We start from the raw sequence: 17,163 nt of genomic DNA on the forward strand, positions 1-17,163 counted from the left end.
ATTAGGGGAATTCCATGATATATTAAAACTGAGTGATTTGTGATCACTTTCCCCAAGCTCATCATTAACCTCAAGATTATTAATTAGTGTTTCCCTACTGGCAAGAACCAAGTCAAGGAGGTTATTTCCCCTAGTTGGCTCTGTCACAAACTGTTTTAAGAAACAATCCTGGATCGTATCAAGAAAGTCACCTGACTCTAAATTTCCTGTCAAATTGCTCCAGTCAATCTGTCTATAGTTGAAATCTCCCATTAGCACAACATTTTCGTATGTAGATGCCTTACGAATTTCGTCCCATAGAAGTTTACTGCACTCCCTATCAAGATTTGGGGCCCTGTAAATCACACCCAAAATTAGTTTTTCTCGGCCCTCGAGAAGCTGTAACCAAACAGATTCAGTGGCTGACGCTTCTAATTTAATATCTTGTCTAACACAACAATTTAAATTGTTTCTGACATACATCGCTACTCCACCACCTTTCCTGTTGACCCTGTCAGTGTGGAATAATTTATAGCCTTGTATGTGACATTCAGAGGGCATCTCTCTATCTTTCAGATTGAGCCAGGTCTCTGTTATAGCAATAATATCTATGTTTCCTGCACTTGCAATTAATCTTAGCTCATCTATCTTATTTCTTACACTCCTGCTATTAGTATAGTAAACCTTAAGGGAGCTAGTCCCTTGCTGCCCTCTGCTGTCCCCCTTTGTTTGCTGACCTGATCTATTGTCTTTATTTATAACTTCATGCTGAATGCCTTTTATACATTTACTGTTTCCAACCCAAGTGTTGCAACCTGCTTGTTTCCCACACACACCCATACCTCTATCTTCCATCAGTTTAAAATCATAGGCATTTCACCAATGGCCTTCTCAATCGAGTCTGCAAGTGCTACCACCCCAGCCCCAGAGAGATGTACCCCATCCCTTGCATACATATCATGTTTGCCATAAAAGTTGTTCCAGTTGTCAATGAATGGGATTGCAAGTTCCTTGCAGTATCTGTCTAGCCAGCAATTTACACCAATTGCCCTAGACAACCATTCATTTCCTACTCCCCTTCTAGGCAAGATGCTTCATATGATTGGGATCCCTCCCTTAGACTTAATGAAATCTATAGCTGACCTGTACTTATCTAGCAGCTCTTCTCTCCTACCCTTCCCAATATCATTTCCACCAGCACTGAGACAGATAATGGGCTTGTTCCCATTACCTGACATGATATTATCCAGCCTGTTGACAATGTCCCCAACACCAGCTCCAGGGAAGCACACTCTATCTCTCATCTTCTTATTCCTATTACAAAAAGCACGGTCAATATATCTTACCTGAGAGTCACCAACCACAAGAATGCGCTTACCTCCATTAGCAGGGGCAGTAGTACCCTTACCTTCACTGGCCACTGAAGTACATTCATCCTGAAGAACAGAGAAGCGATTTCCTACCTTCAGATCTTCACTCTTAACTTTCCTTACTCTGATGCGCCTTCCATTACTGTGAACCACTCGCCACTTGTAGCAGGTGCTGGACTGCACCTCACTGCTGGTAGCCGTTGCTACCTCCCCAACTACAGCCTCCTCACAGCGAGAGACAGACTGCACCTCACTTGAAGCCTCATTCCCCACAACTCCAGCCACCTCACACTCTCTCCCAGACCCATTGAGGTGGACCTTCAGCCTCCTAATCTCCTCCTGGAGAAGCAAGACCTCCTCCTTCAACTCTCCAACCTCAATTTTTAAAACACTGCAGAAGCAAGCCATGCTTTGTAACCGTCCACACTAATCCCCAAAGCAGCTCAGGGTCTGTGACCTCACGTGACGACTGACCACTGACCACTGTGATAGTAGGAGATAGCTAGGCCGTCAGACAGTGCTCTAGTAGCCATCTCGATGTTGGAGAAGGTTAGCTTGATCATTGTAGGAAGTGCAGCACAGGGCCAGAGAGGTGGCTTATATACTGCGGTGAGATGAGTCCAAGCAGGAAGAGGCGGGATCACAGTGGGACCTGCCACTAGTGTAAGTAGGTCGTCGTCCAAAGGTTGGGCAAGCGTTGAAGTCTTTGTACCAAGATCCCATGATGTTGCAGTGCCTGACAGATGTGATGAATGGTTTTGAAAACCGACAAGTTGAAGAATTGAGACACTTATGCAACACATGGGAATCTTTATTGAAGAAACGTTTCGCCACACAGTGGCTTCATCAGTCCAATACAAAGTAGAAATGGGTAAGGAGAGTAGAAGTTTGAGGTAATCAGTCCCTCAACCTGGAATCGATGTGTTCAGTCCATCACTCTTGTAGGAATTGCAGCACAGGGCCAGAGAGGTGGCTTATGTACTGCAGTGAGATGAGTCCAAGCAGGAAGAGGCGGGATCACAGTGGGACCTGCCACTAGTGTAAGTAGGTCGTCGTCCAAAGGTTGGACAAGCGTTGAAGTCTTTGTACCAAGATTCCATGATGTTGCAGTGTCTGACAGATGTGATGAATGGTTTTGAAAACCGACAAGTTGAAGAATTGAGACACTTATGCAACACATGGGAATCTTTATTGAAGAAACGTTTCGTCACACAGTGGCTTCATCAGTCCAATACAAAGTAGAAATGGGTAAGGAGAGTAGAAGTTTGGGGTAATCAGTCCCTCAACCTGGAATCGATGTGTTCAGTCCATCACTCTTGTAGGAAGTGCAGCACAGGGCCAGAGAGGTGGCTTATATACTGCGGTGAGATGAGTCCAAGCAGGAAGAGGCGGGATCACAGTGGGACCTGCCACTAGTGTAAGTAGGTCGTCGTCCAAAGGTTGGGCAAGCGTTGAAGTCTTTGTACCAAGATCCCATGATGTTGCAGTGTCTGACAGATGTGATGAATGGTTTTGAAAACCGACAAGTTGAAGAATTGAGACACTTATGCAACACATGGGAATCTTTATTGAAGAAACGTTTCGCCACACAGTGGCTTCATCAGTCCAATACAAAGTAGAAATGGGTAAGGAGAGTAGAAGTTTGAGGTAATCAGTCCCTCAACCTGGAATCGATGTGTTCAGTCCATCACGCTTGTAGGAAGTGCAGCACAGGGCCAGAGAGGTGGCTTATATACTGCGGTGAGATGAGTCCAAGCAGGAAGAGGCGGGATCACAGTGGGACCTGCCACTAGTGTAAGTAGGTCGTCGTCCAAAGGTTGGGCAAGCGTTGAAGTCTTTGTACCAAGATCCCATGATGTTGCAGTGTCTGACAGATGTGATGAATGGTTTTGAAAACCGACAAGTTGAAGAATTGAGACACTTATGCAACACATGGGAATCTTTATTGAAGAAACGTTTCGCCACACAGTGGCTTCATCAGTCCAATACAAAGTAGAAATGGGTAAGGAGAGTAAAAGTTTGAGGTAATCAGTCCCTCAACCTGGAATCGATGTGTTCAGTCCATCACTCTTGTAGGAAGTGCAGCACAGGGCCAGAGAGGTGGCTTATATACTGCGGTGAGATGAGCCCAAGCAGGAAGAGGCGGGATCACAATGGGACCTGCCACTAGTGTAAGTAGGTCGTCGTCCAAAGGTTGGGCAAGCGTTGAAGTCTTTGTACCAAGATCCCATGATGTTGCAGTGTCTGACAGATGTGATGAATGGTTTTGAAAACCGACAAGTTGAAGAATTGAGATATTTATGCAACACATGGGAATCTTTATTGAAGAAACATTTCGCCACACAGTGGCTTCATCAGTCCAATACAAAGTAGAAATGGGTAAGGAGAGTAGAAGTTTGAGGTAATCAGTCCCTCAACCTGGAATCGATGTGTTCAGTCCATCACGCTTGTACGAAGTGCAGCACAGGGCCAGAGAGGTGGCTTATATACTGCGGTGAGATGAGTCGATTTTCAAAACCATTCATCACATCTGTCAGACACTGCAACATCATGGGATCTTGGTACAAAGACTTCAACGCTTGCCCAACCTTTGGACGACGACCTACTTACACTAGTGGCAGGTCCCACTGTGATTCCGCCTCTTCCTGCTTGGACTCATGTCACCGCAGTATATAAGCCACCTCGCTGGCCCTGTGCTGCACTTCCTACAAGAGTGATGGACTGAACACATCGATTCCAGGTTGAGGGACTGATTACCTTAAACTTCTACTCTCCTTACCCATTTCTACTTTGTATTGGACTGATGAAGCCACTGTGTGGCGAAACGTTTCTTCAATAAAGATTCCCATGTGTTGCATAAGTGTCTCAATTCTTCAACTTGTCGATTTTCAAAACCATTCATCACATCTGTCAGACACTGCAACATCATGGGATCTTGGTACAAAGACTTCAACGCTTGCCCAACCTTTGGACGACGACCTACTTACACTAGTGGCAGGTCCCACTGTGATCCCGCCTCTTCCTGCTTGGACTCATCTCACCGCAGTATATAAGCCACCTCTCTGGCCCTGTGCTGCACTTCCTACAAGACTGATGGACTGAACACATCGATTCCAGGTTGTGGGACTGATTACCTCAAACTTCTACTCTCCTTACCCATTTCTACTTTGTATTGGACTGATGAAGCCACTGTGTGGCGAAACGTTTCTTCAATAAAGATTCCCATGTGTTGCATAAGTGTCTCAATTCTTCAACTTGTCGGTTTTCAAAACCATTCATCACATCTGTCAGACACTGCAACATCATGGGATCTTGGTACAAAGACTTCAATGCTTGCCCAACCTTTGGACGACGACCTACTTACACTAATGGCAGGTCCCACTGTGATCCCGCCTCTTCCTGCTTGGACTCATCTCACCGCAGTATATACGCCACCTCTCTGGCCCTGTGCTGCACTTCCTACAAGAGTGATGGACTGAACACATCGATTCCAGGTTGAGGGACTGATTACCTCAAACTTCTACTCTCCTTACCCATTTCTACTTTGTATTGGACTGATGAAGCCACTGTGTGGAGAAACGTTTCTTCAATAAAGATTCCCATGTGTTGCATAAGTGTCTCAATTCTTCAACTTGTCGGTTTTCAAAACCATTCATCACATCTGTCAGACACTGCAACATCATGGGATCTTGGTACAAAGACTTCAACGCTTGCCCAACCTTTGGACGACGACCTGCTTACACTAGTGGCAGGTCCCACTGTGATCCCGCCTCTTCCTGCTTGGACTCATCTCACCGCAGTATATAAGCCACCTCTCTGGCCCTGTGCTGCACTTCCTACAAGAGTGATGGACTGAAGACATCGGTTCCAGGTTGAGGGACTGATTACCTCAAACTTCTACTCTCCTTACCCATTTCTACTTTGTATTGGACTGATGAAGCCACTGTGTGGCGAAACGTTTCTTCAATAAAGATTCCCATGTGTTGCATAAGTGTCTCAATTCTTCAACTTGTCGGTTTTCAAAACCATTCATCACTGCATTGATCTTGTTGAGAAGAGCCTGGATATTGAGACGTCTCGGACAGAAAACCAATATATCATCAACGTATCTTAGCCAGGTAACGGTGTTGGGAATGAGGGTGCTGAATTTCTCTGTCTCTAAGTTTTCCATGAAGAGGTTGGCAAGCACAGCACTGAGCGGGCTGCCCATTGCCATCCCAAAGCATTGTTTGTAACAGTTGTCCTGATACTTGAAGAAGTTGAAATTAACACACAGTTCCACTAGACTGATGAAATCTAGAAGAGGTAAAGGGAGGTCGTGGTTTTCAGTGAGCCTCTGTCTCAGAATGTTGATTGCAGCGTCAGTAGGAACGTTGGTAAAGAGGGCTGTGACATCGAAGGAAGCCATGCTTTTGTTTTTGACATTCAGGTTGGAAATTCGGGAGAGAAGGTCACCTGAGTGTTTGAGGTGGGCTTGACTGATAGTGCCCAGAAGCGCTGAAAGGTATTTGGCAAGGTGGCCGGCTAGTCTGTGAGGTGCACTTCGGGCATAGGGACTTGTCCCCTGTTTTAAAAATAGGAATTACATTAGCCATCTTCCACATATCAGACACTACACCTGTTTGAAGAGATAAATTAAAAATATTAGTTAATGGTTCACAGACTTCCATTTTGCATTCCTTAAGAACCCTTGAAAAAAACCTCATCAGGACCCGGTGACTTATTTTGCTTCAGTCGGTCTATCTGCTTCACAACCATTTCACTAGTGACTGTGATGTTACATAATTTATCTTCTTCTGATCCACTATAAAAATTAATTACCGGAATATTATTAGTGTCTTCCTGTGTAAAAACCGAGAGAAAATAATTATTTAAAATCGAGCACATTTCATTCTCTTTGTCAGTAAGATGCCCATAGTTATTTTTAAGGGGACCTATCTTATCTCTGACTTTTGTTCTATAGACCTGGAAAAAACTTTTTGGGTTAGTTTTAGAATCCCTAGCAACTTTAATTTCATAGTCTCTTTTAGCTTTTCTTATCCCCTTTTTAATGTCCCTCTTAATGTCAATATACTGATTCATAAGATGACCCTCGCCTCTTTTGATAAGCCTATGAATTCCTTTCTTATGCCCTAGTAGATATTTCAGCCTATTATTCATCCATTTTGGGTCATTTCTATTTGATCTAATTTCCTTATAAGGGATAAACGTTCTTTGAGCAGCATGTATTGTGTTCAGAAAACTGTTATATTGATAGCTCTCTTCGTTACCCCAGTCAACAGATGATAAGTGTTCTCTAAGCCCATCGTAATCTGCTAAGCGAAAATCTGGGACTGTTACTGAGTTATCCCTACTATCATACTTCCATTCAATTCTAAATGTAATTGATTTGTGGTCGCTAGCACCCAGTTCCTCTGAAACTTCTAAGTTATTAACAAGGGATTCATTGTTTGCCAGAACTAAGTCAAGCAGGTTATTACCCCTTGTAGGTTCTGTCACAAACTGCTTCAAAAAACAATCCTGAACTACTTCTAAGAAATCGTATGATTCTAAATTCCCAGTCAAGAAATTCCAATCAATATGACTAAAGTTAAAGTCCCCTAGAATTACTACATTATCGTGCCTTGTGGCCCTAACAATTTCCTCCCATAGTAGTCTTCCCTGGTCCCTATCTAAATTTGGGGGACGGTATATCACACCTAAAATTAATTTTTCATGCTCCTCTGAAAATTGTATCCAAACAGACTCTGTATGTGTTACTTCAGACTTAATACCCGTTTTTATGCAACAGTTCAAGCGATCTCGGACATACAATGCCACCCCACCCCCCTTCCCGATACTTCTATCTACTTGGAACAATTTAAAACCCTGAATGTGACATTCTGCAGGCATGTCCCGACTTTTTTAATTAAACCACGTCTCAGTAATGGCAAATACATCTATGTTACCTGCACTAGCAACTAGTCTCAACTCGTCCATCTTATTAATAGCACTGCGACTATTTGTGTAATAAATATTTAATGACCCTCCTATCTCTTTACCCTTCCTGCTCCTTTCTGTTATTCCACTAAACCTATTACTGTCCTTGTCAATTAGTGCCACTGGCTTTCCAATATCCACCTCATTTTGCCTATTACTAGTTCTCCTAGTACTTCACAGTTTTCCCGCCAAAACCCATACCACTAACTATTCCTAGTTTAAAGACCTAACAGCTCCCTCCACTGCGTTGGCCAGTGCTCCCACCCCACACCTAGACAAGTGAACCCCATCCCTGGCATACATGTCATTTCTGCCATAGAAGAGGTCCCAGTTGTCAATGAATGTTACCGCATTTTCCTTACAGTATTTGTCCAGCCAGCAATTGACACCAATTGCTCTGGACAACCATTCATTTCCAACTCCTCTCCTTGGCAAAATGCCACATATGACAGGTTTCCCACCCTTCCTCCTAATTATCTCTATTGCTGACCTATACCTGCTAATCAGGTCCTCACTCCTACGTCTGCCAACATCGTTGCCTCCAGCACTGAGACAGATAATAGGATTGCTCCCATTACCTCTCATGATGTCATCCAGACGGCTAACAATATCCTTCATCCCAGCCCCAGGAAAACACACTCTCTGCCTCCTACTCCTATCCTTCAAGCAGAATGCCCTATTCATGTACCTAATCTGGCTATCCCCAACAACAACAATGTTTTTACCTTCCTTGGCGTCGTCCGTCGTGATGGTCCGAGTAGTCGACTCACATTCGCCAGGTAGCATTACACCACTTGTAGAATTCGTCAAGACGTTCTCGATGGTCTTCGTTGGGGTTTCTAGGGATGTCTTACTCACGTCTGCCAATGCTTCTTTGGTGCTCGTTGTGGCATTCCCAGTAGAACACTCACATTCGTCAGGTAGCACCGAGAATGAGTTGGAAGTAGATCATGGTAATGAATATGATATTGTGTATATGGACTTCAGTAAGGCTTTTGACAGGGTCCCACATCAGAGACTATTGAGGAAAATTAAAGCACATGGAATAGGAGGAGAATTTTTTTCCTGGATAGAGGCATGGTTGATAAATAGGCAGCAGAGAGTTTGCATAAATGGGGAGAAATCAGAGTGGGGAAGCGTCACGAGCGGTGTTCTACAGGGGTCAGTGTTGGGCCCCCTGCTGTTCACAATCTACATAAACGACATAGATGAGGGCATAAAGAGCGACATCGGCAAGTTTGCCGATGACACCAAAATAGGCCGTCGAATTCATTCTGACGAGGACATTCGAGCACTCCAGGAAGATTTGAATAGACTGATGCAGTGGTCGGAGAAGTGGCAGATGCAGTTTATATAGACAAATGCAAAGTTCTAAATGTTGGACAGGACAATAACCATGCCACATATAAACTAAATAATGTAGATCTTAATATTACGGATTGCGAAAAAGATTTAGGAGCTCTGGTTAGCAGTAATCTGAAACCAAGACAACAGTGCATAAGTGTTCGCAATGAAGCTAATAGAATCCTTGGCTTCATATCAAGAAGCATAAATAATAGGAGTCCTCAGGTTGTTCTTCAACTCTATACATCCTTGGTTAGGCCTCATTTAGATTATGCTGCACAGTTTTGGTCACCGTATTACAGAATGGATATAAATTCTCTGGAAAATGTACAAAGGAGGATGACAAAGTTGATCCCATGTATCAGAAACCTTCCCTATGAGGATAGACTAAGGGCCCTGAATCTGCACTCTCTAGAAAGACGTAGAATTAGGGGAGATATGATTGAGGTGTATAAATGGAAGACAGGAATAAATAAAGGGGATGTAAATAGTGTGCTGAAAATATCTAGCCTAGACAGGACTCGCAGCAATGGTTTTAAGTTGGAAAAATTCAGATTCAGGAAGGATATAGGAAAGTACTGGTTTGGTAATAGAGTTGTGGATGAGTGGAACAAACTCCCAAGTACCGTTATAGAGGCCAGAACGTTGTGTAGCTTTAAAAATAGGTTGGATAAATACATGAGTAGATGTGGGTGGGTGTGAGTTAGTGTACGAATGGTATATAATACCGACAAGATGAGATTAAGACACATGTGCAACATGTTGCACATGTGTCTTAATCTCATCAGGGTGTGAGTTAGACCTGATAGCTTGTGCTACCAGGTCGGTTGCCGTGTTCATACCTTAAGTCAATGTGACCTGACCTGACTAGGTTGGGTGCATTGGCTTAAGCTGGTAGGAGACTTGGACCTGCCTCGCATGGGCCAGTAGGCCTTCTGCAGTGTTCCTTCGTTCTTATGTTCTTATGTTCTTATCAGTGACGATAATTTCAATTATATTCAACGTGGTTTAAAAAGAATATGCGCACTAATTTTCTCAATTGAGTCAGGTTTGCACTAGCGTGCTACACTCTTGCCAAGGTAGGATACACCCGTGTGAATGCTTCAAGTCAATCGGAAGAGGCTTCTGATAATTATAGGGCAAATTCCAAGATTCTTGCAAGATGTATGCAACATTGTCCAGAGAGCAGTTGCATATTTCGATAGTTACATGAACTGTTCACCTGGTACAGTAAACCGAGCGTTAAATAATTGAAACATATAGAATGAGATATTCCCAAGCTACAAGCGAATGTTTAGTGAATGAAATTAAAGATATTTAGACAACTACTCAAAGGCACTTAATTGGAGTTACTTAAATATACTCATTGATTGATTGTTGTTATTTTGAACTGGTAATCCTAGTAGATTAACAATCTGAGGAACTTTTTCTCGTACTTCAGATTGCTGTGACGAATGCATTGAGGTACTTCCCCGAGAAGACTCACTCAGTCTTGGCTCCAGAGTTCACAGAAGAGCTGCGTCTCTACGGCCACATCTACATGTATCGCTTCTTACCTAACATCCAGATGAGGTATGAACGCTGTCTTGGGATGGTAGCAGCTTTTCTTGTTTTTTCTTCATAGTGATAAACATAAATATAATATATATAATATAGAGTATAGTGACCACGAACAAGTGGTATTGATCAATAACAATACTGCGACTAGCCAAGGATTCGAACCCATGCTGCTTTGGCCCGCCTCATGGTGAGCGAAAACCCATGACGCTCGAACCCACAAAACCAGGAAATCCTACAAGAACCAAGCACCCAGCCAAGCTAAGTGTGTTACCCTTGGTGCAAGGACATATGGTGGTGTGGGTACCTCTGAGCAAATTTCATTCTCCTCCCCATTTGGTCTACTAGCCTCAACGAGCAGTATTTTGTATTGTAACCACGAACAAGTGGTATTGATCAATAACAACATTGCGACTAGCCAAGGAATTGAACCCAAGCTAGAACCAAGGCTAGTATACCAAACAGTGAGGAGAATGAAATTAGCTCAGAGGCACCCACACCATCGTATGTCCTCGGACCAAGGGTAACACACCTAGCTTGGCTGGGTGCTTGGTTATTGTAGGATTTCGTGGTCCTGTGAGTTAGTGTCATGGGTTTTTGTTATTATATATATATATATATATATATATATATATATATATATATATATATATATATATATATATATATATATATATATATATATATATATATATACAATTAGTGTTGTAATTAGGTTAAGAGATAAAGTGCATTGTTATTTTGTATATATGTCTACACTAGAGCTTCTTCACTTAGATTTCACCAGAACTCTCTCCTTCACTCAAGCACAACACCCTCTCCACAAACATTGTACCACTACCCCCGCTCCAAAAGCACCCCCATACAAGCACCAAAACACCCACTCCACCACTCCTGTACCCTCACTACCATCCCAAGACCTGACTCCTGCCCACGTATCAACAGAGCATACCCGCTGGCGGAATACCCAGCAAGAAGCAACAAGGCAGCAGCCATCATGCACATGATAATGAACAACCTGGATCCTCAAGTGGCTCAGTTTCCGCAGGAACTAGTCACTTACGGCGGTAACGGTCAAGTCTTCTCCAACTGGGCTCAGGTGAGACGTGTAATTAGTGGCGCTTGATGGGAGTGAATACATCCTTCTATGGCCGAAATGACATATATGCCAGGGATGGGGTTCACTTATCCAGGGCAGGTGTGGGTTTTCTTGCTAGCTCAGTTGAGGGGGTTGTTAGGACTTTAAACTAGGATTAGTTAGAGGTATGGGTTTAGAAATGATAAATAATGACTACGGATATATTGACTTATGCTCTGATATTAAGAATCTTAATAGTAACTGTCATGGAGTAACTCTGGGTAATGATAATTTAAGAAATTGTGTAAAAACAAAGATGAATAGGAAAAATGTGCAGAAGAAAAAATATATTATGGTATTTTATGCTAAGAGTCGAAGTGCAAGAAATAAAATTAATGAATTGCGTTTGGTAGCATGTGCTGGGAACTTTGATATCATTGCATTAACTGAAACTTGGTATTATTTAAAGAGTCGGGATATGACGGCTGAGTGTAATATTCAAGGGTTTAAGTTGTTCCATGTGCATAGATGTGGTGGGAGGGGGGAAGGAGTTGCATTATATGTTCGAGAAAATATTAATTGTTGCATAAAAACAGGTATAAAAATAGATGGAACAGTAACAGAATCTGTTTGGGTAGAGTTTGTAGAGGATCAAGAAAAACTAGTTCTAGGTGTAATATACCGACCTCCTGGCTTGGATCACGATAGAGGGAGACTTCTTTGGGACGAAATTCTTAAGGCTTCTAGACACAATAACATAGTCATAGTAGGGGACTTTAATTTTAGTCAAATTGACTTGAATTCTTTGACAGGTAATCTAGAGTCCAGTGACTTTATGGAAACAGTTCAGGACTGTTTTCTGAAGCAGTGCGTAGCAGAGCCTACCAGGGGTAATAATTTGCTAGACCTAGTCTTGTCAAATAAGGAAACACTCGTGAATAATCTGGAGATCACTGAAGAGCTTGGCGCAAGTGATCACAAATCCATCACTTTTAGCATTAATTGGGAATGCAAGAATAATGATAATACAGTAAAAAAATCCCTGATTTTCGTTCTGCCGATTATAATGGACTTAGGGAACACCTGTCTAATCTTGATTGGGGTTATCTAGCTAATGATTTTATTGACGATGATCATACTTATGATTATGAAGGGATCTGCTTTTATGATTGTTTTCTTAATAATGTACACCGTGCCCAGAGTATATACATTCCCCAGAGGGAAATTAGGTCTAATAATAATGATCCCAAATTGGTTAACAGGAGGCTAAAGCATCTATTAGGGGAGAAAAGGGAATTTATAGGCGCATCAGAAGAGATGTTAACCTTACTGACCAATATGTTCTGCTTAAAAGAGAAGTAAAAATGGGGATTAGAAATGCTAAACGTGTCTGTGAAATTAGAGTTACAAATGAATCAAAGACTAATCCAAAAGGGTTCTTTCAAGTGTATAGGACGAAGATTAAGGAAAAAGTAGGACCTCTGAAAATTGGGAATGGACAGCTGACAGATAATGAACTGGAAATTTGTTCCTTATTCAATGAGTATTTTTTGTCAGTTTTTACACAGGAAGATGCAAACGAGATTCCAGTAATTAACAATTATTTAGTTCCTGATGAATTTAAATTAACTAATATTACTGTCACGAGGGACATGGTTATTAAACAGATAGACAAACTGAAGAAAAATAAGTCCCCGGGACCCGATGAGCTGTTTTCCAGGGTACTTAGGGAATGCAAGATGGAGCTTAGTCAGCCATTAACGAGTGTGTTTAATGCGTCCATCCTTACCGGTGTTGTGCCAGAGTTGTGGAAGATGGCTAATGTGGTTCCTATATTCCAATCAGGGAATAAGTCCACTCCTTCAAATTACCGTCCAATAAGCCTGACATCTATAGTGGGCAAGTTATTAGAATCAATTATAGCTGACATTATCAGAAGTCACCTTGAAGAGCATAACTTGATAAATGAATCTCAGCATGGATTCACGAGAGGTCGTTTCTGAATGACAAACTTACTGACGTTCTTCAATAGAACATTTGAGGCAGTAGACAGTGATAAAAAATATGACATTGTTGATTTGGATTTTAGTAAAGCCTTCGATAGAGTACCTCACAAGAGACAGCTCATGGTTGTTATGCAAAAATGTGGGATAGCTGGGGGCTTGAGCCTGGTCTAAGGGCAAAGGTAAAAGTTACACTCCTCTCAAGTCCAAACCGGCCACCCAGGGCTATCCCAGTCAACACAGAAAGCGCTAAACTGATATGTGTACTTGAAGGGGTTGGGTAACAGAGGGTTAGGCAAAAATCCCAATTAGGAAAATATATCTATTTAGTCACCATAACATAACATAACAGAAACACCTTAATCCAAAACGCCCAAATGAGGGTACACAAGCAACAGCTGGCCATAACCACTATGCCTCATCACCGTCAGGCCCACTCTACTCCACACCTCATTTCTTATTTCCTCACTCCTCCCACAGCACCCTGACCATGTCACAGCCTGGGTGAACATACTGGTAAGCCATATGAGAGCCTATGGCTTGAGTTGGATAAACAAAATGAGTGCACAACTACAAACTTATCTTAAATACACAGCATCTCCGACGCCAGCCTCTACACACCATGCTAACGTCACGTGACTCCCCCAACCCACGCTTACTCCGCGTACCCAAACATCCTTGGAAAATAAATCATTAACAGAATTTCTTTATAATTACAGTTAGAGTACTTTACAGTACCCTCAACTGCACATTATCAATTATAAAATTATTCCTTTCAACTATAATATTTATATTATGGCACACTTCTCCACTCTATGTACATTACGATGTCATGCAGAACCCTGCATAACAATGGTATAGGAGGTAAAGTTCTAGCATGGTAGGTAAGACACATAGGCAACAGTTAGGCAACTTTATTCCGAAACGTTTCGCCTACACAGTAGGCTTCTTCAGTCGATTACAGAAAGTAGGCAGGAACAGTAGAGATGTGAAGACGATGTAATCAGTCCATCGCCCTTGAAGTCGTAGAATTTTGAGGTTGTCAGTCCCTCAGCCTGGAGAAATTCAGTTCCAAAGTCAGGAACCATCTGAAGATCAAGCGACAGAGCGGAGACTTAAATACTGTCGGAAGGAGAGGTGCAGAGTAGTAGTAGTAGTGAGAATGTAGCCACTGAGAGGTCAGGTCCCTCTCAGATCCAACAGTTCTCACTTGAAAGGGTTGTCCAAGGTGTTTTCTGTACCAAGAGGCCATGTGTTGCAGAAAACACCTTGGACAACCCTTTCAAGTGAGAACTGTTGGATCTGAGAGGGACCTGACCTCTCAGTGGCTACATTCTCACTACTACTACTACTCTGCACCTCACCTAATCTAGGTGAAGTAGAGTTTGATCGTACAGAATGTGAAAAGACTTGGGAGTCATGGTAAGCAGAAATCTAAAGCCAAGACAGGAGTGTGTGGAAAAAGACACTTATGTACAGTTCAGGACATTTATTAAAGGAAACGTTTCGCCACGAGTGACTTCTTCAGTCCTAATACAGAGGAAACTAAGAAAACATTTATATATATAGTGGCAGGAGTCAGGTGAGGTGACGCGTGGGTAGAGGTGGTAGTAGTAGTAGTAGTAGTAATGGAACTAAGGAGGTGAGGCAAGAGAGGGACCTGCTGGCATCAAGTAACACCAGTTCCCAGGATGGGTAATATAAGAACATAAGAATGGAGGAACACTGCAGAAGGCCTACTGGCCCATGCGAGGCAGGTCCTTATCAAAACGACTATTACCTAAAGCTTCCCAAGAAATAACTCCCGTACCCAATGACACCAATCAAACCCAGCCCCTCCCACTCATATATTTGTCCAGTCTCTTCTTAAAGCTACCCAAGGCCCTAGCCTCTATCACCCCACTGGGAAGACTGTTCCACGCATCTACAACTCTGTTAGAAAACCAGTACTTACCTATGTCCTTTCTAAATCTAAATTTATCCAGCTTAAATCCATTATTCCTTGTTCTTACCTGGTTCGACACCCTCAGTACTTTATTAATATCTCCCTTGTTTATGCCTGTCATCCACTTTTACACTTCAATATCTCCCCTCAATCTACGCCTCTCCAGAGACAATATAAACACAAATGCAGTATAATGTGATCCTTTATTGACTACGTTTCGCCCACACAGTGGGCTTTTTCAAGTCACAAACAGAACTACCTGGGGTGGAAGGAACGCGAGTATTTATAGTCCGGCTGAGGTCAGGTGAAGAATGCTGCATCTGATGATGTACCGAGTTGGGTTGTAGAGTCTAAAAACTTGGGTAGCTTGGAAAGAAGACTGGACAAGTTTGTGAGCAGACCTTCTACAGTGTTCTTATGTGGGATAGCGATGAAGAAGTTTCTTGGCAAGTGGTTCAGCTATGTTATAGAAGCCACTATTCTGGTTGAAGTTGTCGGATATAGAAATAAGTGATGATTCCAGGATTCTTCGGTATTGAGTGTTGTCTTCTGTGGCGATAAGTCTTGAGTTTCTGTAGTTTATCAAGTGGTTGTGTGAATTACGGTGTTGTACGCAGGCATTCCTTGTGTCGTCAGACCTGCTTGCGTATTGGTGTTCTGAAATACGTGTTTGGAGGTCCCTTGATGTTTCGCCCACGTATAACTTGTTGCAGTCATTACAAGGGATTATGTATACCCCTGCAGAGGATGGAGGCTTGTCCTGCCTACTACTGGTGATGTCCTTGATGGTCGTGGTTGTGGAGGTAGATACTTGGAATGATGTTTTGGCAAAGATGTTGGAAACATGTTTGGCAATGGAGTTGGTGGGAAGGACTATGTATCTCTTCTCGGCAGTGTCTTCTCTGGGTGTGTTGAAGATGTTTAGTGCTCGCCGTCTGCAGTCTCTGATGAAGTGACGAGGATAGTGGAGTTTGGAAAATACCTGTTCAATTATAGTGCATTCTTCCTCAAGGAACTCGTTGCTGCAGATTCTGAGTGCACGCAGGAAGAAGCCTATAATTACACCACGTTTGGTTTTGGTGTCGTGGTGAGAGTAGAAGTGGAGAAGATCGTTTTGGTTGGTGGGTTTTCGATAGACTTTAAAACGAAGTTCGTGGTCAGCTTTGCAGAGTAGAACATCAAGGAAAGGAAGAGTGTTGTCGACCTCTTCTTCAAGTGTGAACTGGATTGAAGGCTCGACCTGGTTGAGCTTGTCTTGGAGAGCTTGAACGTTGAAGCGTTTAGGAGTTATGAGGAGAATGTCGTCAACATAACGGAGCCAGGTGACAGACGAAGGAATAATGGTGGAGAAACGTTCGGCTTCTAGATGTTCCATGTATAGGTTCGCTAGGACTGCACTGAGTGGCGAACCCATGGGTAGTCCAAAAGTCTGCTGAAAGAGGTGATTTTCAAAAGAGAAACACGTAAAGCCAACACATAGTTCAACCAGGTCGATGAAGTCGCTGGCTGGAATGGGAAGATCAAGTGAATCGTCAATTTTCTTGAGCAAGAGATCGATGGCTTGTTTAGTAGGTACTTTAGTGAATAGGGAAGTCACGTCAAGGCTGGAAAGTTTCTTGTTCCTGATGTTGATGTTGCGAATGCGATTGAGAAGATCACCTGAGTGTTTGAGATGTGCTGGACTGATAGTGCCCAAGAGTTTCGAGAGGTGTTTGGCGAGAATTCCTGAGAGCTTGTGGGGAGCACTGCCTATTCCCGAGGATATGGGCCTCAGTGGGATACCAGGCTTGTGAGTCTTTGGCAGGCCGTACATTCTGGCAGGTCTGGGGTTGCTGGGCATGGTGTGCAGAAGTTTCTTCCCTTGTTCTGACTCTACAACCCAACTCGGTACATCATCAGATGCAGCAT

At 42.8% G+C, this 17,163-nt stretch overlaps 1 protein-coding gene across 2 annotated transcripts in view; it reads left to right on the forward strand.

Annotated features, from left to right (window-relative positions):
* LOC128689515 (urocanate hydratase) overlaps window positions 1-17,163 on the forward strand; it is a 296,064-nt gene that overhangs the window by 45,678 nt on the left and 233,223 nt on the right. For both annotated transcript variants that reach the window (XM_070086477.1, XM_070086478.1), the window contains exons 2-3: window positions 10,114-10,244; window positions 11,175-11,328. In XM_070086477.1, coding sequence (XP_069942578.1) covers window positions 10,114-10,244; window positions 11,175-11,328 — 285 coding nt within the window. The remainder of the gene's footprint in view (window positions 1-10,113; window positions 10,245-11,174; window positions 11,329-17,163) is intronic.

Source organism: Cherax quadricarinatus, chromosome 18, assembly GCF_038502225.1.
Source record: "Cherax quadricarinatus isolate ZL_2023a chromosome 18, ASM3850222v1, whole genome shotgun sequence".
NCBI classification, from domain to species: Eukaryota; Metazoa; Arthropoda; class Malacostraca; order Decapoda; family Parastacidae; genus Cherax; species Cherax quadricarinatus.